The sequence below is a fragment of the Xyrauchen texanus genome, chromosome 11 (genome assembly GCF_025860055.1).
Source record: "Xyrauchen texanus isolate HMW12.3.18 chromosome 11, RBS_HiC_50CHRs, whole genome shotgun sequence".
NCBI lineage: Eukaryota > Metazoa > Chordata > Actinopteri > Cypriniformes > Catostomidae > Xyrauchen > Xyrauchen texanus.
The window spans coordinates 3,123,749-3,149,031 of NC_068286.1; the positions used below are offsets into that span (position 1 = coordinate 3,123,749).

The 25,283-nt window shown below is 38.7% G+C and overlaps 2 protein-coding genes and 1 long non-coding RNA gene across 3 annotated transcripts in view; 1 reads left to right on the top strand and 2 right to left on the bottom strand.

Moving 5' to 3' along the window:
* Window positions 1-12,693, bottom strand: part of LOC127652013 (B-cell receptor CD22-like) — a 42,267-nt gene extending 29,574 nt beyond the window's left edge. The window contains exons 1-12 of the mRNA XM_052138077.1: window positions 12,629-12,693; window positions 12,319-12,365; window positions 8,368-8,718; window positions 7,998-8,237; window positions 7,579-7,833; window positions 7,245-7,487; window positions 7,055-7,154; window positions 6,864-6,909; window positions 6,479-6,612; window positions 4,388-4,434; window positions 435-785; window positions 65-304 (exon numbers count right to left, since the gene is read on the bottom strand). Of these exons, the coding sequence (XP_051994037.1) occupies window positions 65-304; window positions 435-785; window positions 4,388-4,434; window positions 6,479-6,612; window positions 6,864-6,909; window positions 7,055-7,154; window positions 7,245-7,487; window positions 7,579-7,833; window positions 7,998-8,237; window positions 8,368-8,718; window positions 12,319-12,364 (2,053 nt within the window). The 5' untranslated portion in view covers window position 12,365; window positions 12,629-12,693. The remainder of the gene's footprint in view (window positions 1-64; window positions 305-434; window positions 786-4,387; window positions 4,435-6,478; window positions 6,613-6,863; window positions 6,910-7,054; window positions 7,155-7,244; window positions 7,488-7,578; window positions 7,834-7,997; window positions 8,238-8,367; window positions 8,719-12,318; window positions 12,366-12,628) is intronic.
* A 648-nt stretch (window positions 12,694-13,341) lies between these two features.
* LOC127652014 (B-cell receptor CD22-like) overlaps window positions 13,342-25,283 on the bottom strand; it is a 56,529-nt gene continuing 44,587 nt past the window's right edge. Inside the window, exons 12-21 of the mRNA XM_052138078.1 lie at window positions 23,419-23,717; window positions 16,984-17,030; window positions 16,290-16,637; window positions 15,921-16,160; window positions 15,502-15,756; window positions 15,168-15,410; window positions 14,978-15,077; window positions 14,787-14,832; window positions 14,456-14,536; window positions 13,342-14,007 (exon numbers count right to left, since the gene is read on the bottom strand). Of these exons, the coding sequence (XP_051994038.1) occupies window positions 13,984-14,007; window positions 14,456-14,536; window positions 14,787-14,832; window positions 14,978-15,077; window positions 15,168-15,410; window positions 15,502-15,756; window positions 15,921-16,160; window positions 16,290-16,637; window positions 16,984-17,030; window positions 23,419-23,717 (1,683 nt within the window). The 3' untranslated portion in view covers window positions 13,342-13,983. The remainder of the gene's footprint in view (window positions 14,008-14,455; window positions 14,537-14,786; window positions 14,833-14,977; window positions 15,078-15,167; window positions 15,411-15,501; window positions 15,757-15,920; window positions 16,161-16,289; window positions 16,638-16,983; window positions 17,031-23,418; window positions 23,718-25,283) is intronic.
* On the top strand, window positions 21,869-23,055 carry LOC127651577 (uncharacterized). The gene is made up of 3 exons (XR_007971595.1): window positions 21,869-21,884; window positions 22,739-22,847; window positions 23,031-23,055. It is a non-coding gene; the product is annotated as an uncharacterized LOC127651577 (long non-coding RNA).

A 25,283-nucleotide genomic window follows, 5' to 3' on the forward strand; every position in this document is an offset into this window, starting at 1 on the left:
GTCTACATATCTTGTGATAGTTACTTCCTGCTGGAAAGAAATTAATAAATTAAGATTTACTTACATTTAACATTGAGATCAACATGAGGTGATGTGAGTTTGTGTCCGTGTACAGCACAGCTATATCTGCCTGCATCCTCTCTTCTGACTGACTGCAGGAGGAGTTTATTGTTTCTCTCAGTTAATGACTGTGTGTTTTTCCACCAGATGAATGTTGTTCTGTCAGTCAGATTACAGGTGCTTTTACATGTCAGACTGACTGTATCTCCCTCTGTCACGCTCTCAGGAGACTCCACATGAAGATCTGACAACAACAACACTTGACATCTGGATATATTGTGGATGAAGATTTCTTTCCCAGAATATAATTGATCTTAAATGGAGATCATAAACCCAAATAAAAACAATCAAGACTGAATTGTGAAAAATGTTACCTGTGATATCAAGAGTCACTCCAGGATAACCAATCCATCTTCCATCAGGTTTATCAGTAATGAATCTGAAATAGTACTCGTGTGAATCCTTCTGTGTCACATCATTCAGTCTGATGGTGCAGATCTGCTGTTTATCTCCCAGATACTGAATCCTCTGACTGTATTCAGGGTCATTAAACAGATCTGGAGGATCTACATCCTTTTCGCGAAATTCGCTAAACCAGAACACGTTCTCGATCTTATATCCAGGAGGGTATTTATAAGTGCAGGACATTATCACTGATGACCCCTTTAGTGCACAGATGTATTTAGAGCTGTAACTCACACCCCAATCATCAGCACTATAAACCCCTGAAAAATAAGTTATCATTTGATTTATTAGTCAATACTATAAAACATTTAACATACATTTTAAACACTTATTGCACATGGACACTGTAATGATATTCATTGATTGTGCCTGTTACTCAAGAAAGCCACTAGATGTCACTGTGTTTAGTGTTATGTGATGGATACTATGCAAGGAGTAACAAAGAATAACAACACAGGCAGAAGAAGTGTTAAGAATTAATAAACACACACGTTGAGATTGCATGAGAAGTATCTTATTTGAAACACTGAACAAAACATGGTCCCAGAAGTGAAAAAAAAAAACAGATTGTTGTGAAAGCGTATATGATGGAAACCTTGAAACCACCAGTGAATTTGAAGCTCAGGGAAATGTTGACAGCAATTGATGCATTTTCAGGGAGCAATTTGACCTATACATGGCAGCCACTGGGATGAACATGACACCAGAAGCACATAAGATTGCTTCACTACTGACGATTGCTGGTCCACAGGGTACTGAAGTGTATAATACCTTCTTCATTGATGAGAACGAAAATAGAAACATGCTTGATTATGTACTAGCCAAATTCACTTCTCACTGCTCGCCTAAAAAGAATGAAACTCATGAAAGATATTTGTTCCATTCACGCATGCAGCAGCCGCATGAAATATTTGATAGCTTCCTTACTGACCTGAGACTCAATGCGAAGACATGCATTTTTGACCAGCTAAATGATTCAATGATAAGGGATCAGACTGTTTTTGGCATTTGTGATGCAAAAGTCAGACGTTTATTAAGAGAAAGAGAGTTTATTTTGCAAGAGTCAATTCAAATCTGTCAAGTCAGTTAGTTTGGCCAAATGCATGTTAAAACCTTTGGTGAGATGTGGCCAAAGAGCGTGTCTGTAAGTACAGATGCCACAATCGTTGCAGTATCCTTCAAAGGAAAGCGACGCACACCCAGAGTTGTAAAACAGAAGGATGACATTTATAGTTGCAAACGTTGTGGTACCGAACATCAGCCTAAGCAGTGTCCAGCTTTTGGAAAATGGTGTGCAAAGTGTAATGGTAAAAATCATTTTGCCAAACAATGTTTTTCTAAAGGACAATTGAGACAAAAAGAGCGATCTGTCCAGATGATAGATGAAACTGACTTGAGTTTACACAAACATTCCTGGCATGTACTGGGTGGAGCCCCACCTCGGCTACTCAGACCACATCTCTGTTATGTTAATCCCAGCATACAGACCGCTCATCAGGCACTCAAAACCGCTTCAGAAGCAGGTGAAAACCTGGCCAGCAGGAGCCATCTCTGCTCTTCAAGACTGTTTTGAGTGTACTGACTGGCACATGTTCAGGGAGGCTGCAAAATATGGCGACTCTACCAACTTGGAGGAATACACAGCATTAGTGATCTGCTACATCAGCAAGTGCATTGATGATGTCACTTTCTCCAAGACCATCACCACACGCAATGACCAGAAGCCGTGGATAACTACAGAGGTGCATGCACTGCTGAGGACCCGAGACTCCGCCTTCAGAGCAGGCGAAAATGCGGCCCTAAGAACAGCAAGGGCCAAAGCCCAGCAGCGTCTCTACTTTCTTCGAAGGCTGAGGAAAGCACATCTCCCACCCCCCATCCTCACTTCTGTAATAAAGACTCAGGCTGGTTTGGATCCATGTGCAGCTTTATTGACAAGGCAAGCTCAGGTCGTACAGGCAAGGGTCTGGGACAGGCAAACGGAGTTAGGCTGAGAGGCTGACGCGTAATCAGGGACAGGCTTATGATCGGGGCAGGCAGCAGACAGACGTAGTAGACGGACTAAAGTACAAGGGCAGGCGGCAAACAAACAGGAACGGAGAGAAACTAGGTCGGTACACAGGTAAGCCAGAGAGATAACTAAATAACGCTTGGAATTGTCGCTGGGGCTAAACAAGACTTCGCAAGGAGGGAACAAACTGGCGTGATTAAATAGAGTGGGGTAATGAGCAACAGCTGAGGTGAGTAATTAGTATTCGGGTGAATGCGATCTCCGGAGGCTCGAGGAGGAGGCCTTCACCCGTGTTCGTGATAACTACATTCTATAGAGGGACTATTGAGAGCATCCTGAGCAGCTGCATCACTGCCTGGTTTGGGACTTGCACCGCTTCGGACCGCAAAGCCCTGCAGAGGATAGTGAGGACAGCTGAGAAGATCATTGGGGTCTCTCTTCCCACCATCAAATACATTTACACAACATGCTGTATCTGCAAATCAACCAACATTCTGGATGACCCCACACACCCCTCACACAAACTCTTCACCCTCCTGCTGTCTGGAAAGAGGTACAGTGTGATACATGTCAAAAATTCAGAAATAAGCAAACCAAACAGCCGATGATGATACTGGACTTACCAACATCACCGGAGAAGGTTGGACTGGATCTCTTCCATCTCAAAGGCAATAATCATCTAGTGGTGATTGACTATTACTCAAATTACCCTGAATTGGCCTTACAAGTATGTCTACAAAGTGTGTAATAACACATGCAAAATCCATTTTTGCAAGACATGGCATACAGAAGATTGTCATCAGTGACAATGGCCCATGCTTCAGCAGCAAAGAGTGGCAAGAGTTTTCAGTGCAATACGACTTCAAGTATGTCACTTCTAGTCCAGAATATGCTCAGTCAAACGGTACGGCTGAGAAAGGAGAGTATATTCTCAAGCAAATTCTGAAAAAAGCTGCTGACAGTAAGTCTGATCTCTCCATTAGAGTGTGGTATGGCCCCAGCTGAAATGCTGATGCATCCGAAACATCGTACTACACCGCCATCTTGTTCAAAACAAACAGGAAATGAGAAAATGAAGCAGAAACTCAAGCAACTGAAAGAAAAACTAAAGTTCTACTACGACAGGACTGCAAAGCATCTACAACCATTGGTGATGGATGACGTTGTCAGAGTCACAAGTGATGAGAACTGGAGCACAAAAGACACAGTTATGCAAGAAGTAGCTCCAAGATCTTATACAGTCAAAACTGATGATGGACAAATCCTCAGACGAAATAGACGTGATCTTCTCAAGTCTGAAGAAGTGAAAGACTTGAATCAAAGCAATGCTGAGTCTGAATCAACGGCATTATTCACAAGTGACTGCAACACTGATTCACATACAGGCAATCAAACATCAAACAATCACACATTTACACTTAGAAGATCTACAAGACACATTAAAAGACAGATTGAATCTGTAAGGAATTGCTGAAGTATATCAATGTGAATGTTTATAGTTTATCATTTCTATTAACAGTATATAAAGACTGCAAGTTAACATGTTATAAAATAATGCTGAGTTTACTTGTTTGTGTTTTCTTTAAAGAAAAGGGGATGTAATGATATTCATAAATTGTGTCTGTGACGTGATAAACGAGTGTGAAGTTCTTCATGAGTATTTATAAAAGGTGTTGCAGAAAAGCAGAAATGAACATTCAGACGTGTGAAAACTGAACAGAGAACACAACTGAACAAATGATCAGATCAACATCACGCCACACAGACAAAGAAATACATGGAACAAAAGGCAGATATTTCATGAATAAAATTCAACATTAAAGTTGTGATCATGTAATATCAGTGACTCACCTGCTGCAATCATGAGCAGAAATATCAAAGGAAGAGGAGGAGCCATACTGATGACATCATAACATAAAAGTATATATGAAACAGCATTAATCTTTGAAATTGATTTCATAAAGCACATGTATACTGTAGTATGTATTTACAGCTGCATGAACTGCTCATAGTGTCAGTGAAAGCTTTCAGTGACGCTTGTTTAAATGAACTGATCATTGATGCTCAAGATATTTCTCATGTCAGGATTCTTGTGTCATATGAGCTTCATCTATTGCAATAATCAACAATATTCACTTATCTATAAATGAGTTTGTCTTACCGTGTTCAGTTCAATTCGATCTCCAGCGAGAAAAGACAAGAGTTTATTAGCACATCCACTTTATAGCTTTAATCTGATGGACTGTTTGTGTTTTTAACAGTTCTTTAAATACAGCAGCGGAAATATCTCTGCCCCTCCCCTCACATCCACATCACTGACCTCAAACATCTTACAGCAAAATAACATTGTAGCAGCGGGGAAGTGGTCAAGCGCCCATCCGGGGGAAGAAAGCGGTAAGGGCGCTTGCACCTGAGCCAAATTATGTCTAACACCTGTCTCTAATTTCAGTGAGCACTGGGAGAGCGACATAAAAACGGCCACAGAACCTCCAGCCGGAGATAGAGACACGTGTCAGTCTAGTGTTGGTGTGTACAGAGGTCCTGCATGTTTGTTGAATGCTGTAAATATAAAAGATGTGAACACTGCTGTGGCCATTAAAAGTCTGCTTAGGAAAAGAACTCTACTTCTTCGTTTCCTCATTGCCCATCACGACTCGCTTCTACATATATCAACTTCAATATAAAAAGTTATTTCCAGCATATGTTTTGAGGAATCTGTTTTCATATTTTGTAGTTTAAATCTCAGTTTCAGTTTATTATCATCTGAACCCCTGAGGAGTCTTAACTGACCGTCTTTACCTGTTAACAAACCTGTCGTGATATAATAAAGTGGGGTAGATATTAGATTACAATGATAACATGAATACACACATCTGTTTATGTTTATTGTTCCCCTGTTTCTTTATTACAGGTGTAATTACATCTTAATAACAAGAGATCTTGAAAAGAACAAACTCAAATGCTTTTCTAATGTTTCTCCTGTAGATGGCGATTGATACTGGTGGTAAATGAGGAAGTGGCCATCCCAGCAAAGCAGGAAGTGATGCAGATCAATGTTCATGTCAGTAAACATCAGATAGAGACCTCTGGTGGTGGTTTGAGGTTGTTGAACAAGTTCATGTGACACTTACAGTAATTACAAGTGAAATGTCCCACTTAAAAAAGTGCAAGAGATACAAAAACAAGCTGATCTAAAAGACTGAAGTTGTGCAATGAAGATTTTTCTGTATTTAGGGTAAAATGACGTCTTCTGTAAACAGTGAAATGTCACAGCAGTGAGTTTGTATCCTATTGAACATCACTTCAGGAGTTGTTTTAATCCTCTGATTTATTTGGACACATGTGTGTATCAGCAACTTTTACACAGAACTTATTTTTATTTATGTCCACTGATATATCAGACTTCATAAGCTTTAAAGAAGAACAAATATAACACTTTAGTAACTTATTATGATCCCTGTCAATCATCCGTAGCTCCACCCACAGAAGTCATGAAGGGATTTGATTGGTTGTGCTCCGCCTCTTATTGCATCATCTTCCTGTTGGGCTGAACAAACAATAAGACAGAGAAGGACTGATTAAAACACATTAGCAAACAATATTCACAAACTTTATTATAAATGTGAGGATAAAATTAAATGAATGCGTTTGTAGTCTTGTCAACACTTTTAGTATTTGTGAAACTCGTTATATAAATAAGAATGATGAATAAACTATTAACTAAACATTGATTAATTATAATCAAATGCAGTGGACATGAATAGTAATAAAATACTGTTACAGAGAAATGTCCATTTGTATTTGAATATTATTGACTGTTATTACTGTTGACTGATGATCAGGACAGTTTTGTTGTTTATTAACAGTATTGAGAAGATGTGAGATTGTAATTGTGATCAACAGTCTGTGTGAGAGACAGAGATTATAAATACAATCTCTCACTGTAGAAACTGACTTGAAATCCTCAATAATGTCTCTTTGCTCTTGAGACTCACTGTGATTGTGTTGTACACATCATCAGAAGATCTGGTCTTGAGATCAAGAGTTGTGTATGTGTCATCACAGCGATCAGCAGTCTATAGAGAAACAGAGAGAGAAGAAATGATTACAAATATTACAAATATAATCTGTCTTGTTCAGAAGAACTTTATGTCATTCAGTTCAATCACTCGACTTCTTTTAATGAAGAACTTCAACACCGAATACTGAAGAATCAGATCCAGTATTTGCACTCATATGAATTATACTCTTAATATCTCTGTACAGTTAATAGTGACTATAAAAATAACAGTTGTTTTCTTATTTTGTAGTTCTGTGATCATCTCACCTCATTCTCCTTTATAGCAGATCTTCTGTTCATTCTTTCTCTCTTACTGTCCAAAACAATCACAAATAAAACACTTTATTGTTGCATATATGACATGTAATATTCCTCGACTGGAGCTCAACTCATCTGATTTCTTCTGATGTTGGAGATGTTACACATGATTCAATTGTGTGTTTAGAGTCTGAACTCACATTATAAACAGGATGATGAAGATGATGAAGATGATGATGATTGTTCCACCACATCCCATCATGACCCCCAACATTATATACCAACTGGATCTATAATGGACTGAAAGAGGAAGAACATGAAGATGAATTCTCAAACTGAAGAGAGATGTGAAGTTATACAGGTGTGATCTAGTATGAATCAAATCTTTACCTGTCACTGATACAGCAGCTGATCTCTGAGATCCATGTTGATTCTGAGCCACACAGTAGAAGAATCCACTCTGTAGTGCACTGTAACTCTGTCCCGATCCAACAGATGAACTTTCATTCTCCTTAAACCAGGTGTAGTTCAGAACAGGTGGGTTTGAATCACTGCTGCAGGTCAGAGTCACTGAATCACCCAAAACTATTTCACCAGATCCACTCATGGACACTGAGACATTCCTGGGTGAGTCTAAAACACACAAAAGTAAATGTACAATCATGTTTTGAGATTGATAATCCAGTGATCTGTTACAACAGTTACTGCAACATCATAAACTCACACATGACATTTAAAGTGACAGTATCAGAGTATTTCTCTCCAACTTCATTTCTGGACTTGCACTTGTATTCTCCACTGTGATCAGAGCGGATTCTTGTGATGCTGTAGATTTCTCCAGATCCAATATATGTTGACCCTTTAAACCAGCTGATTTGTGCAGGTGGGTTTGAATCACTGCTGCAGGTCAGAGTCACTGAATCACCCAAAACTATTTCACCAGATTTACTGATGAAGATTACAGGAATCTCTGGAGGATCTACAGGTGAAATATATAAAATATAAGATTCCAGTCGACTGAAGGTGTCAAGAAAATTCATGTTTGTGGAAGCAGGTTTCTTTATTATTCTGCATCAACAGTCTACATATCTTGTGATAGTTACTTCCTGCTGGAAAGAAATTAATAAATTAAGATTTACTTACATTTAACATTGAGATCAACATGAGGTGATGTGAGTTTGTGTCCGTGTACAGCACAGCTATATCTGCCTGCATCCTCTCTTCTGACTGACTGCAGGAGGAGTTTATTGTTTCTCTCAGTTAATGACTGTGTGTTTTTCCACCAGATGAATGTTGTTCTGTCAGTCAGATTACAGGTGCTTTTACATGTCAGACTGACTGTATCTCCCTCTGTCACGCTCTCAGGAGACTCCACATGAAGATCTGACAACAACAACACTTGACATCTGGATATATTGTGGATGAAGATTTCTTTCCCAGAATATAATTGATCTTAAATGGAGATCATAAACCCAAATAAAAACAATCAAGACTGAATTGTGAAAAATGTTACCTGTGATATCAAGAGTCACTCCAGGATAACCAATCCATCTTCCATCAGGTTTATCAGTAATGAATCTGAAATAGTACTCGTGTGAATCCTTCTGTGTCACATCATTCAGTCTGATGGTGCAGATCTGCTGTTTATCTCCCAGATACTGAATCCTCTGACTGTATTCAGGGTCATTAAACAGATCTGGAGGATCTACATCCTTTTCAATAAATTTGCTAAACCAGAACACGTTCTCGATCTTATATCCAGGAGGGTATTTATAAGTGCAGGACATTATCACTGATGACCCCTTTAGTGCACAGATGTATTTAGAGCTGTAACTCACACCCCAATCATCAGCACTATAAACCCCTGAAAAATAAGTTATCATTTGATTTATTAGTCAATACTATAAAACATTTAACATACATTTTAAACACTTATTGCACATGGACACTGTAATGATATTCATTGATTGTGCCTGTTACTCAAGAAAGCCACTAGATGTCACTGTGTTTAGTGTTATGTGATGGATACTATGCAAGGAGTAACAAAGAATAACAACACAGGCAGAAGAAGTGTTAAGAATTAATAAACACACACGTTGAGATTGCATGAGAAGTATCTTATTTGAAACACTGAACAAAACATGGTCCCAGAAGTGAAAAAAAAAAAACAGATTGTTGTGAAAGCGATATGATGGAAACCTTGAAACCACCAGTGAATTTGAAGCTCAGGGAAATGTTGACAGCAATTGATGCATTTTCAGGGAGCAATTTGACCTATACATGGCAGCCACTGGGATGAACATGACACCAGAAGCACATAAGATTGCTTCACTACTGACGATTGCTGGTCCACAGGGTACTGAAGTGTATAATACCTTCTTCATTGATGAGAACGAAAATAGAAACATGCTTGATTATGTACTAGCCAAATTCACTTCTCACTGCTCGCCTAAAAAGAATGAAACTCATGAAAGATATTTGTTCCATTCACGCATGCAGCAGCCGCATGAAATATTTGATAGCTTCCTTACTGACCTGAGACTCAATGCTAAGACATGCATTTTGACCAGCTAAATGATTCAATGATAAGGGATCAGACTGTTTTTGGCATTTGTGATGCAAAAGTCAGACGTTTATTAAGAGAAAGAGAGTTTATTTTGCAAGAGTCAATTCAAATCTGTCAAGTCAGTTAGTTTGGCCAAATGCATGTTAAAACCTTTGGTGAGATGTGGCCAAAGAGCGTGTCTGTAAGTACAGATGCCACAATCGTTGCAGTATCCTTCAAAGGAAAGCGTACGCACACCCAGAGTTGTAAAACAGAAGGATGACATTTATAGTTGCAAACGTTGTGGTACCGAACATCAGCCTAAGCAGTGTCCAGCTTTTGGAAAATGGTGTGCAAAGTGTAATGGTAAAAATCATTTTGCCAAACAATGTTTTTCTAAAGGACAATTGAGACAAAAAGAGCGATCTGTCCAGATGATAGATGAAACTGACTTGAGTTTACACAAACATTCCTGGCATGTACTGGGTGGAGCCCCACCTCGGCTACTCAGACCACATCTCTGTTATGTTAATCCCAGCATACAGACCGCTCATCAGGCACTCAAAACCGCTTCAGAAGCAGGTGAAAACCTGGCCAGCAGGAGCCATCTCTGCTCTTCAAGACTGTTTTGAGTGTACTGACTGGCACATGTTCAGGAGGCTGCAAAATATGGCTGACTCTACCAACTTGGAGGAATACACAGCATTAGTGATCTGCTACATCAGCAAGTGCATTGATGATGTCACTTTCTCCAAGACCATCACCACACGCAATGACCAGAAGCCGTGGATAACTACAGAGGTGCATGCACTGCTGAGGACTCGAGACTCGCCTTCAGAGCAGGCTAAAATGCGCCCTAAGAACAGCAAGGGCCAAAGCCCAGCAGCGCCTCTACTTTCTTCGAAGGCTGAGGAAAGCACATCTCCCACCCCCATCCTCACTTCTGTAATAAAGACTCAGGCTGGTTTGGATCCATGTGCAGCTTTATTGACAAGGCAAGCTCAGGTCGTACAGGCAAGGGTCTGGGACAGGCAAACGGAGTTAGGCTGAGAGGCTGACGCGTAATCAGGGACAGGCTTATGATCGGGGCAGGCAGCAGACAGACGTAGTAGACGGACTAAAGTACAAGGGCAGGCGGCAAACAAACAGGAACGGAGAGAAACTAGGTCGGTACACAGGTAAGCCAGAGAGATAACTAAATAACGCTTGGAATTGTCGCTGGGGCTAAACAAGACTTCGCAAGGAGGGAACAAACTGGCGTGATTAAATAGAGTGGGGTAATGAGCAACAGCTGAGGTGAGTAATTAGTATTCGGGTGAATGCGATCTCCGGAGGCTCGAGGAGGAGGCGCCTTCACCCGTGTTCGTGACAACTACATTCTATAGAGGGACTATTGAGAGCATCCTGAGCAGCTGCATCACTGCCTGGTTTGGGACTTGCACCGTTTCGGACCGCAAAGCCCTGCAGAGGATAGTGAGGACAGCTGAGAAGATCATTGGGGTCTCTCTTCCCACCATCAAATACATTTACACAACATGCTGTATCTGCAAATCAACCAACATTCTGGATGACCCCACACACCCCTCACACAAACTCTTCACCCTCCTGCTGTCTGGAAAGAGGTACAGTGTGATACATGTCAAAAATTCAGAAATAAGCAAACCAAACAGCCGATGATGATACTGGACTTACCAACATCACCGGAGAAGGTTGGACTGGATCTCTTCCATCTCAAAGGCAATAATCATCTAGTGGTGATTGACTATTACTCAAATTACCCTGAATTGGCCTTACAAGTATGTCTACAAAGTGTGTAATAACACATGCAAAATCCATTTTTGCAAGACATGGCATACAGAAGATTGTCATCAGTGACAATGGCCCATGCTTCAGCAGCAAAGAGTGGCAAGAGTTTTCAGTGCAATATGACTTCAAGCATGTCACTTCTAGTCCAGAATATACTCAGTCAAACGGTACGGCTGAGAAAGGAGAGTATATTCTCAAGCAAATTCTGAAAAAAGCTGCCGACAGTAAGTCTGATCTCTCCATTAGAGTGTGGTATGGCCCCAGCTGAAATGCTGATGCATCCGAAACTTCGTACTACACCGCCATCTTGTTCAAAACAAACAGGAAATGAGAAAATGAAGCAGAAACTCAAGCAACTGAAAGAAAAACTAAAGTTCTACTACGACAGGACTGCAAAGCATCTACAACCATTGGTGATGGATGACGTTGTCAGAGTCACAAGTGATGAGAACTGGAGCACAAAAGACACAGTTATGCAAGAAGTAGCTCCAAGATCTTATACAGTCAAAACTGATGATGGACAAATCCTCAGACGAAATAGACGTGATCTTCTCAAGTCTGAAGAAGTGAAAGACTTGAATCAAAGCAATGCTGAGTCTGAATCAACGGCATTATTCACAAGTGACTGCAACACTGATTCACATACAGGCAATCAAACATCAAACAATCACACATTTACACTTAGAAGATCTACAAGACACATTAAAAGACAGATTGAATCTGTAAGGAATTGCTGAAGTATATCAATGTGAATGTTTATAGTTTATCATTTCTATTAACAGTATATAAAGACTGCAAGTTAACATGTTATAAAATAATGCTGAGTTTACTTGTTTGTGTTTTCTTTAAAGAAAAGGGATGTAATGATATTCATAAATTGTGTCTGTGACGTGATAAACGAGTGTGAAGTTCTTCATGAGTATTTATAAAAGGTGTTGCAGAAAAGCAGAAATGAACATTCAGACGTGTGAAAACTGAACAGAGAACACAACTGAACAAATGATCAGATCAACATCACGCCACACAGACAAAGAAATACATGGAACAAAAGGCAGATATTTCATGAATAAAATTCAACATTAAAGTTGTGATCATGTAATATCAGTGACTCACCTGCTGCAATCATGAGCAGAAATATCAAAGGAAGAGGAGGAGCCATACTGATGACATCATAACATAAAAGTATATATGAAACAGCATTAATCTTTGAAATTGATTTCATAAAGCACATGTATACTGTAGTATGTATTTACAGCTGCATGAACTGCTCATAGTGTCAGTGAAAGCTTTCAGTGACGCTTGTTTAAATGAACTGATCATTGATGCTCAAGATATTTCTCATGTCAGGATTCTTGTGTCATATGAGCTTCATCTATTGCAATAATCAACAATATTCACTTATCTATAAATGAGTTTGTCTTACCGTGTTCAGTTCAATTCGATCTCCAGCGAGAAAAGACAAGAGTTTATTAGCACATCCACTTTATAGCTTTAATCTGATGGACTGTTTGTGTTTTTAACAGTTCTTTAAATACAGCAGCGAAATATCTCTGCCCCTCCCTCACATCCACATCACTGACCTCAAACATCTTACAGCAAAATAACATTGTAGCAGCGGGAAGTGGTCAAGCTCCATCCGGGAAGAAAGCGGTAAGGGCGCTTGCACCTGAGCCAAATTATGTCTAACACCTGTCTCTAATTTCAGTGAGCACTGGGAGAGCGACATAAAACGGCCACAGAACCTCCAGCCGGAGATAGAGACACGTGTCAGTCTAGTGTTGGTGTGTACAGAGGTCCTGCATGTTTGTTGAATGCTGTAAATATAAAAGATGTGAACACTGCTGTGGCCATTAAAAGTCTGCTTAGGAAAAGAACTCTACTTCTTCGTTTCCTCATTGCCCATCACGACTCGTTCTACATATATCAACTTCAATATAAAAAGTTATTTCCAGCATATGTTTTGAGGAATCTGTTTTCATATTTTGTAGTTTAAATCTCAGTTTCAGTTTATTATCATCTGAACCCCCTGAGGAGTCTTAACTGACCGTCTTTACCTGTTAACAAACCTGTCGTGATATAATAAAGTGGGGTAGATATTAGATTACAATGATAACATGAATACACACATCTGTTTATGTTTATTGTTCCCCTGTTTCTTTATTACAGGTGTAATTACATCTTAATAACAAGAGATCTTGAAAAGAACAAACTCAAATGCTTTTCTAATGTTTCTCCTGTAGATGGCGATTGATACTGGTGGTAAATGAGGAAGTGGCCATCCCAGCAAAGCAGGAAGTGATGCAGATCAATGTTCATGTCAGTAAACATCAGATAGAGACCTCTGGTGGTGGTTTGAGGTTGTTGAACAAGTTCATGTGACACTTACAGTAATTACAAGTGAAATGTCCCACTTAAAAAAGTGCAAGAGATACAAAAACAAGCTGATCTAAAAGACTGAAGTTGTGCAATGAAGATTTTTCTGTATTTAGGGTAAAATGACGTCTTCTGTAAACAGTGAAATGTCACAGCAGTGAGTTTGTATCCTATTGAACATCACTTCAGGAGTTGTTTTAATCCTCTGATTTATTTGGACACATGTGTGTATCAGCAACTTTTACACAGAACTTATTTTTATTTATGTCCACTGATATATCAGACTTCATAAGCTTTAAAGAAGAACAAATATAACACTTTAGTAACTTATTATGATCCCTGTCAATCATCCGTAGCTCCACCCACAGAAGTCATGAAGGGATTTGATTGGTTGTGCTCCGCCTCTTATTGCATCATCTTCCTGTTGGGCTGAACAAACAATAAGACAGAGAAGGACTGATTAAAACACATTAGCAAACAATATTCACAAACTTTATTATAAATGTGAGGATAAAATTAAATGAATGCGTTTGTAGTCTTGTCAACACTTTTAGTATTTGTGAAACTCGTTATATAAATAAGAATGATGAATAAACTATTAACTAAACATTGATTAATTATAATCAAATGCAGTGGACATGAATAGTAATAAAATACTGTTACAGAGAAATGTCCATTTGTATTTGAATATTATTGACTGTTATTACTGTTGACTGATGATCAGGACAGTTTTGTTGTTTATTAACAGTATTGAGAAGATGTGAGATTGTAATTGTGATCAACAGTCTGTGTGAGAGACAGAGATTATAAATACAATCTCTCACTGTAGAAACTGACTTGAAATCCTCAATAATGTCTCTTTGCTCTTGAGACTCACTGTGATTGTGTTGTACACATCATCAGAAGATCTGGTCTTGAGATCAAGAGTTGTGTATGTGTCATCACAGCGATCAGCAGTCTATAGAGAAACAGAGAGAGAAGAAATGATTACAAATATTACAAATATAATCTGTCTTGTTCAGAAGAACTTTATGTCATTCAGTTCAATCACTGACTTCTTTTAATGAAGAACTTCAACACCGAATACTGAAGAATCAGATCCAGTATTTGCACTCATATGAATTATACTCTTAATATCTCTGTACAGTTAATAGTGACTATAAAAATAACAGTTGTTTTCTTATTTTGTAGTTCTGTGATCATCTCACCTCATTCTCCTTTATAGCAGATCTTCTGTTCATTCTTTCTCTCTTACTGTCCAAAACAATCACAAATAAAACACTTTATTGTTGCATATATGACATGTAATATTCCTCGACTGGAGCTCAACTCATCTGATTTCTTCTGATGTTGGAGATGTTACACATGATTCAATTGTGTGTTTAGAGTCTGAACTCACATTATAAACAGGATGATGAAGATGATGAAGATGATGATGATTGTTCCACCACATCCCATCATGACCCCCAACATTATATACCAACTGGATCTATAACCGACTGAAAGAGGAAGAACATGAAGATGAATTCTCAAACATAAGAGAGATGTGAAGTTATACACGTGTGATCTAGTATGAATCAAATCTTTACCTGTCACTGATACAGCAGCTGATCTCTGAGATCCATGTTGATTCTGAGTCACACAGTAGAAGAATCCACTCTGTAGTGCACTGTAACTCTGTCCCGATCCAACAGATGAACTTTCATTCTCCTTAAACCAGGTGTAGATCAGAACAGGTGGGTTTGAATCACTGCTGCAGGTCAGAGTCACTGAATCACCCAAAACTATTTCACCAGATCCACTCATGGACACTGAGACATTCCTGGGTGAGTCTAAAACACACAAAAGTAAATGTACAATCATGTTTTGAGATTGATAATCCAGTGATCTGTTACAACAGTTACTGCAACATCATAAACTCACACATGACATTTAAAGTGACAGTATCAGAGTATTTCTCTCCAACTTCATTTCTGGACTTGCACTTGTATTCTCCACTGTGATCAGAGCGGATACTTGTGATGCTGTAGATTTCTCCAGATCCAATATATGTTAACCCTTTAAACCAGCTGATTTGTGCAGGTGGGTTTGAATCACTGCTGCAGGTCAGAGTCACTGAATCACCCAAAACTATTTCACCAGATGTACTGATGAAGATTACAGGAATCTCTGGAGGATCTACAGGTGAAATATATAAAATATAAGATTCCAGTCGACTGAAGGTGTCAAGAAAATTCATGTTTCTGGAAGCAGGTTTCTTTATTATTCTGCATCAACAGTCTACATATCTTGTGATAGTTACTTCCTGCTGGAAAGAAATTAATAAATTAAGATTTACTTACATTTAACATTGAGATCAACATGAGGTGATGTGAGTTTGTGTCCGTGTACAGCACAGCTATATCTGCCTGCATCCTCTCTTCTGACTGACTGCAGGAGGAGTTTATTGTTTCTCTCAGTTAATGACTGTGTGTTTTTCCTCCAGATGAATGTTGTTCTGTCAGTCAGATTACAGGTGCTTTTACATGTCAGACTGACTGTATCTCCCTCTGTCACGCTCTCAGGAGACTCCACATGAAGATCTGACAACAACAACACTTGACATCTGGATATATTGTGGATGAAGATTTCTTTCCCAGAATATAATTGATCTTAAATGGAGATCATAAACCCAAATAAAAACAATCAAGACTGAATTGTGAAAATTGTACCTGTGATATTAAGAGTCACTCCAGGATAACCAGTCCATCTTCCATCAGGTTTATCAGTAATGAATCTGAAATAGTACTCGAGTGAATCCTTCTGTGTCACATCATTCAGTCTGATGGTGCAGTTCTGCTGTTTATCTCCCAGATACTGAATCCTCTGACTGTATTCAGGGTCATTAAACAGATCTTGAGGCTCTACATCCTTTTCAATAGTTTTGGTCCAGAACACTTTCTCGATCTTATATCCAGGAGGGTATTTATAAGTGCAGGACATTATCACTGATGACCCCTTTAGTGCACAGATGTATTTAGAGCTGTAACTCACACCCCAATCATCATCACTATAAACCCCTGAAAAATAAGTTATCATTTGATTTATTAGACAATACTATAAAACTTTAACATACATTTTAAACACTTATTGCACATGAACACTTTATAACACAGAATCTTCTCAAACTCTTGACTGATGATGTGATAAACGAGTGTGAAGTTCTTCATGAGTTTTTATAAAAGGTGTTGCAGAAAAGCAGAAATGAACATTCAGACGTGTGAAAACTGAACAGAGAACACAACTGAACAAATGATCAGATCAACATCACACCACACAGACAAAGAAATACATGGAACAAAAGGCAGATATTTCATGAATAAAATTCAACATTAAAGTTGTGATCATGTAATATCAGTGACTCACCTGCTGCAATCATGAGCAGAAATATCAAAGGAAGAGGAGGAGCCATACTGATGACATCATAACATAAAAGTATATATGAAACAGCATTAATCTTTGAAATTGATTTCATAAACCAAGGGTGACCATAGTCTGGTTTTCCAAAATAGAGGACACCTTTTTTCCTCACGGAGGGATAATAGGGTTCAAAACAGTGTTACTATGAATGCAAACTTCAATACAGTGAAAAAGACTCTCTATTAGCATAACATGAATGTATATAAATAAATAAAAAGGCATTGCTGATGTCAGAGACATTTATAATGTTAAAAATCGCACATTGTGAAATGTGTTTTGACTGAATACAACTGCAGCGTTGACCTACAGCCAATGAGAGAGCAAGAAACGGGCGGGAAGTTTCAGTGGGAGGAGTCCTGATGTACCGGCAACAGAATATCAACTAACGGCTGCGGTATCAAGAAACTCTCATTTGGAGGAAATGGAGGAAACATTAGTGGGATATTGTGAGCAGCAGCAGCGCCTATTTGATGTTTCCTCTGAACTGCAGCACAACCGGGTGGAGAAAGAGAAGAGTTGGAGAGAAACTGACACTTCTCTTGGACAGTCAGGTAAGAAAACAGGTTGATTTTTCAGTAGGAGCTCTTTTTCATATTGTAACCAATAAAATACATGAATAAAAACATACACATCATATTGTGAAATGCTTAACATATGATCATGCTTTTGTTTTCGTATCTCGAATCATTTCTCGAGTGTTCTCTGTTGTGAAACGTGATTTCTCGTCCAGACAGAGTCGTTGGGATTCGTCAATAGTGAAATGTTTTGTAATGTGTCACTCCTGTCGCCGATTCCTCATGTAATTTATAAACAATACGACTTCCATGACAAGACAGACAGAATATGAACGGTACCATGATTCGACATCTTTGAAAGTTGTGTAGTGTGTAGGAGGCGTAATGTGTGCTTAATCACTTGCACCTTTATTAGCAACGGACACAAAAGTGCAGTTTTACATGAATACATTCAGATTCCCACGGATCTCCACCTGGACGAAAGCAGAGGAACTTTTTGTGCAAATCTTCTGTAAATTTGCACTTTCGTTTGGGCATTGTGTCAACAGTTTGATGCAGAACACAACAGCGGAGAGATTGACAGGCAGGAATTTGGCCAATAGTTGCTGCAAGTCTCTTATAATCGACCAATTGGTGCGCGAGAAGGCGGGACTTACGAAGAGTCGTTAAAGCGGTGCAAATATGCGCGCGCACACAATTAATTATTTGACCAGATGCACATCATAATGAAACTAAAGCCGAATCCCGGACATTTTCACAAATGTAGAAATCCCGACCGGACGCTTTTTAAGGTCCGAAAAAGAGGACATATGGTCACCCTACATAAAGCACATGTATACTGTAGTATGTATTTACAGCTGCATGAACTGCTCATAGTGTCAGTGAAAGCTTTCAGTGACGCTTGTTTAAATGAACTGATCATTGATGCTCAAGATATTTCTCATGTCAGGATTCTTGTGTCATATGAGCTTCATCTATTGCAATAATCAACAATATTCACTTATCTATAAATGAGTTTGTCTTACCGTGTTCAGTCGAACATCAGTTGCAACACAAGAGGGAACGGGTTTGAGATCACTGCTGCTGTCCCGTCCGGAATAACTAATAATCCCCCGCCCACTATTTGGCAATTCGGACCACTCTTCCTTTCTCTTCTTTGTTCATGCCAAACGACTTACATAAAATTGTGTCAGCAAGTACAGAACAATAAGAACTATAAAAAATAAGGTAGACAAATATTATAAAAAAAGTTTTTTTGTGACTTTTTAAATATTTTTAGTTTTTATGCCCATCAAAGACAAAACATTGGATTTATAGTCCACCAGAAAAAATGGACAATAGCGGATTCTTACCCAAAAATGTAACAATGTAATGGATACGAGAATTTGAGTTGTTATAAAGAAACATAATATTAAAAATGTTTATATAAGACATTTCTCGTTCCCAAGAGACATTCACTAAAAAGATGAACAATCATCTCTTCTATGTCATTTTCCCTCAATATATTGATTATTCTTATCGAGTGTGCATCGATGTAATATTTTAATCTTGTTTCTTAATAGATATTTGTGGGGAAGAGACCAAATTCAATTAACACTGTATAGTGTCATCCATTGAAAAGAAGATGCTGATTAGATTTTCTGTTGATATGATCGTGAACAAAGTGGTTATTGAATTTGTCATCAGTAATAAGAATTCCTGCTATTGAAATAGAAATGTTATTCAGAGAAATAGGATTATAGGTTCACTCTCCTTTCAGAAGTAGTTTTAAACCACTAGGAATAGCATTGCCTACAATATTAAACTCTTTTAAAGATACTTTTACACCCAAATAATTCATTACATCTTTAAGCTGAATTCCATAAATTGTTGTTTTATTATATTTTATAGATAATACTTCACATTGGGAAATCTTGAGGAAATGTTTTATGAACTTCTGATTGATTTAAGAAAATTATCATCTGCAAATTGGGATATTTGATTTCTTTATCTTGAATTGTAATACCCTTAATCACATTATTCTGATCGACCATTACGTTTAAAATCTGAGTAACCAGCAGGACAATAAAGGGGTAAATGTCTTTACCTCTGTGAATGAGACATTTTGATGTTGTTCCAGATATAAGTTTAACACAACTGTTTCCTCTTACATGCAGAGTTTTCAATGCATTGATAAAATAATTATTAAAATCAAAAAAGTATAATTCACTAAAGAGGAAACTATGACTAACAGAATCGAAGGTTTATACAGCTCTGAAGTCAATCCATCACTCCCAGGAGATTTATTGTTTTTAACTTATTGTAATACTCGGGTTTGTGGGTCTGGATGAATCCGTGCTTACCGAGTATTATTTGTGGGTTCTTGACTATTTTGCTTGTCTGTGATGGCCAATGAATAGAGGAGTCAGACCAAGACTTCTGTGCTCAAAACTCAGGGTTTATTTAGACATTTCTTTAACATTAACTCTGCCTTGTTCCACCCGATTACCTCATGCATTCCCTCCACTTCCTCCAACTCTCTTCCTATTCTCTCCCTCTCTGTTTCCCTACGCTCACGATATCTCACGTACAATCTAACTTTATTTAAACCTTTCCATTTCAGGTCTTATATTATTAATGCCCTCTTTAACTTCTTCCAATGAAATCATATCTATCAGTTCTTATTGAAGTAATAGAATTTAGAAAATGGAAAGGGTCAATAACATTAGAGTCACTTTTATACAATTTGCCAAAAAACTCTATATGAGACGAGATAAGGTCTGTATCCTCACATACAACACCATCGATTTTCATTTTCCTAATCGCATTTAACTCCCCATCTTTTTTTCGAGAATTAAGAAATATTTACTGTTTTTTTCTCCCATCTCTAACAACTGCTTTCTTGAACTAATAAAGGCCCCTTGGCTTTTTATTTATATATTTTAAGTTTATTTTGGAGTTTATTCAGAGAGGCCTGATCCTCAATATTGAAATTTCCTCTCTCTATTAAATTATTAATTTCATAAATTAATTATCAAATTAATAAATTTTTTCCATAGATCCTAACAGCACATCCTATTTCAAATGTCAAATGTTCCCATTGTTTACCAAATTTAAGGCCAATTACCTTATGGTCAGTTAAAGCAGCAGGCAATATAGATGGACCTAAAATTAGAGGTCGACCGATAAATCAGCCGATTTGTTTTGTGTGTGCATTTTTAACATAATCGAATCGGCCAATATCCAAGTATATCAAGCCGATTATTAGGCAGGCGCATCTGTGGGCAAAATAAATAAATTTGTATAAAATAATAGTATACAAACCATTTGAAATGTTTGGTCTCTGGTAGAAAAATGACCTTATTCAGGTCTGGAGAGTGCAAGTGACAGATTTTTGCGTGTCGTATTAGGGAATCACAGCTTGAAGCCATGATCTCCAGGATGGTGTCTCTGCGCTTGTTGTTGGAGACCCTCACCCATTGTGAATATAGTTTTAGTGTAGCATAATTTATTTGCGGGTTTGTCACCTCATGCGACCCCTAGTCTCGGGTGCCCACGTGACTATCTTAAACAGCAGGATCAATAGTCACTCCAGGAGAAACGATCTATCTACATGAGCCCGCAGTTGCTTGTAAGTGTGTTTATTTATTTTTTGGTTTCTTTCAGCTTTTTCAAAGGATTAGAGGAGGCAAATTACAAGCTCGACCACAATTAAACACAAGTTGGAGGACCTCACCAACTTTCTCAAATGGATGAGGCTCACGAAGCCGGACTGGGTGAGGGTCTCGAACACTATTTTGGACAGAGGCCTACTGATTATTGGAAGGCTGAAAAAGGATTTGGCAGCAAATGTCCTGTCACATCAGCAGGATGTGGCCAAGAATAAATCTGGTAAGTTTTACCGTTTAGTCTAGTGCCAATAGAGTGCTTTTAGTCACTTGGTATTAAACGTTTAACTTTACATTTGAATTACTTACAAATATCTGTAAAACTGTTATTATCGCTATTATAATATTTGTATGTTTTCAAATGTCAGACAGCTTGGTGGATGTGGAGCTGTACTTCCAGTTTATTGAGATGGCGGAGAAATGCCTGTACTGAAGCCCTGAGTAAGTATTACAGCTTCATCCAAAGAACTCGGCTCATGCATTCGATTGAGCTTCTAATTCTATTCATTACTAAACAATTAACCAGCAAACATATTTTTTGAGGTATTGACCAATATTCTGTTACAGAGGCCATCAAGAAGACCTGAACAAGGCAGTCATTAGATAACTACTTCAGGATTCTGGCTGGGTTGCTGATTGCATCCTCAGGGCATCGGACAGGCGTTCTCACGAAATCATCTCAAAGGTACATCAAGCATTACTAATACTCACAATTGTGTAGTCAAATGGGGCATCCGGCACCATGTACAATGTGGCCTATAAATGAAAAACATGTCAGAATAAGGCAAAAACAGAGTATTAATAAACCACAAATATACTGTACATCTTACCATCAACATAAATATACCACAGGTTTTTCCATACGGTTGTCTTGGCAAACCCTTATATATAATGAAAGAAAGGTATGAGTGCATTTTCACATAAGAATTACAAAACAGTTCTAAATATAATGGTTCAAATTTGATGTTTTTACCTGTAAATCAAGGCCTGTCTTTGCTGCTCGAACAATCAGCTCATTCCCTGGTCTCTCTATGTCCAGTACGTGAGTTGAGCTAATAAAAATGCAAAGCCAAGGTTAAACACAAACTTAACACCGTATGCAAATCAGAAAAATAATTAAACAAAACAGCTAGATGTTGACAATCAAGATTGAACAGCTGTTGCATTTGATTTCACAGTAAAAGCTCTTCAAAAACAAATCTTAATAAATGTGCCACAACTGCATTAAGGTAATACATTTACCTTTGAAAATGAATGCCTTTTTTACATGGCCTTCCCAATGATTTTGAATCTTCTTTTGAGTCATTGGCTTCAGTGAAGGGCACAAGGGGCAATGATAAAATGTGCATCAACTTGTGCACTGTGGTAGCAGGTGTTTTTCACCCTCTAAGACCATGTCTCTCTCGTTTTCAAGAACCACTGAGAAGAATGTTGAAATGACCACAAGTAGAACACTACTGACCAAACTCTCTCATCCCATTCATGGGAAAAACACTTGAAAGGGCAGTTTATAATCAAATATCTGCCTATCTCTCACAGAACAAGCTGCTGGATGACAATCAGTCAGGCTTCAAAAGTGGACACTTCACCGAGACTGCCCTGCTGTCTGTAGGAACTGTGCTTGACTGGTTTAATTAATATCTCTCAGGTAGGTCCTTCAAGGTAGCCTGGAGGGTGAGGCGTCCAAATCACATCAGCTACTTAGTGGGGTACCTCAGGGATCAGTGCTTGGGCCACTTCTCTTCTCTATATACACAACATCACTGGGACCCATTATTCAGGCACATGGTTTTGCTACACTGATGACACGCAGCTCTACTTGTCTTTACAGCCCAACGGAACCACAGTGCCTGCTCGAATCTCTGCCTTCCTGGCAGACATCTCGGCCTGGATGAAGGAACACCACCTGCAACTTAACCCAGCCAAGACCGAACTGTTGGTCGACACATGACTGTGCAGCTGGGGGCATCTACAGTATCGCCTTCCAAAACGGTCAGAAAGGGGTAACCATCGATGAACTAAATTTCACTGACTTTCGGCTTCATCATACCACATTGGTGGAATGACCTTTTAGACCAAAACCAAAGAAACTCATATCCCCTAAAAAAACAAAAACAAAATTATAATATATATATTTTTATTATTTTTTTAGCTTAGTCCCACAATAGCAACATCAACAACAGTAAAAAACAAAACAACCTATTTGTGAAGAACAGCACTTCATATCATGAAGCGTAGTGATCGCTCTCAGAGCGTAGAGCAGTTCTGCCTGCATGCTGGCGTCCATAAGAAGCAAATTCACATGGACTTTCTCAGAGTGCTGGAACTGCCTCCAGAAGCTCTCATACATCCTTTTGGTGATCTTCTCTGTACTGCACACCATAGTTTTGATGTAGACTTTAAAACCGCGGTCTAGCAGTTGGTTAATTTCACCGTAGTCATAATCATCGTAATGTATGCCAAACATGCAGTGGATATAGTTCCAGATAGCCCTACGCAGCATGGAAGTGTCCACACCCTGGTGTGTCGCCATTGTGTTATATGTCAGATTATAAGCATATATATATATATACACACACACACACCTACCTGCCCATCCTATGTCTCCAAGGTGATAATGGTCAGGATGGGCCTCCTAGGTCTGATGAGCTAAGAGCCGACAAGTACTACGAGAATGCAATAGAAGCCGCTCCGCATCATCAGTCAGAATGAGATCAAGTTCAGCTTGTAAATCTAGGTGTCCTGCCCATCCTATGTCTCCTTGGTGATAATGGACAGGATTGGCCACCGGAGTCCCATTCCATTATTCCTAGCTGTGGTATTCAGGAGTTACATGGCTTTATTTTCCTCCAGTTACTTACTCTCCTCTGATGAGCCATCCTCCTTTGCTATCCTGAGGAATTAACATTTAGGGTAGTCCCATAGCTCTCTCCTAGTTTCTTTGAAATTTTACCAGTGGTGCCGAGGACCATGTCAAGATAGACTGGATATCAACGTCCGAGTCATTGTAAACCACCACCAGAAAGTCAATTGCCAATGTAGTGTTTTTTTAAACATTTATTTTTTATTGCAGCAGCCCTTGTCACTCTCTCGGTTGGGCATGAGTGATCAGGGGTGTGAGCGGAGCACATAGTGAGGGTGCTGTACCTCCTGCTCACCTTCGTCTTTGAAGGAAATCATTTCATCGTTCAGCCCATTTTTATTTTTTTATTTTGTATCATTTATAATTGCTTGCATGATGTCATTGTGCCAGCAGTAGGTGAACTGTTGCACATAGTTCAGCAGAATGGTTGTTCCCACTGAACCCAACTGTGGGGACTCGTAGGGCAGACTCACTACCTTCTGGTGTTCAGGTCCTGATGGTACAAGTCTCTCCGACTGCTCTCCACACGTATCAGATGGCTTTGGTTGGACACCGAAGGGTGACCACAAACACCGTGGGTACATATTCAGAGGGGAATTTGTTGGTTCGTCTCTGGCGACTAGGCATTGGTTACGTCCGGGTTTGTGAGTATCAATTGTAAAACCCAAAATTTTTTTATATGTTTGTAAAGTATCTCCACAACCTTATTTTCACCTACTTTATAAAAACTTCATGGACCCTCACACTTAAAACAAACTAAAATGAAATAACACAGTCATGCTATTTCAGGAAATATAGTCACCATAACCAATTAATTCATGAAATCTAAGAAGAGCCTGGGCGGTTCAGCCCATGAGACATTTAAACTGCTTTGGATTTACTAAAAAAGCATAGTAAAAATATTAAACAGTTCAAGCTGCATTTAAAATGTAAAAAAAAAAAATAGTAACTTTTCAGATTTCTTTGGAACAAATATAACTTTTGTCAACAACTTAAAAATCCTTATTTGGGCATGTAAAACATGAACTCTCTTTCATAATAGCAAAGAAACCTCATTTGAACGGCCTGTAACCAAAATGAAACAATCAACCAATAAACGCACCTCACTATGGAATGATATTCGGACATTATTCAAAAGGAATTGCAAATTGTATTTGCAATTGCGTTTTCAATTTGTGGACGCATAAAATGTGACATAATCCAAACGCAATTGCAAATCGC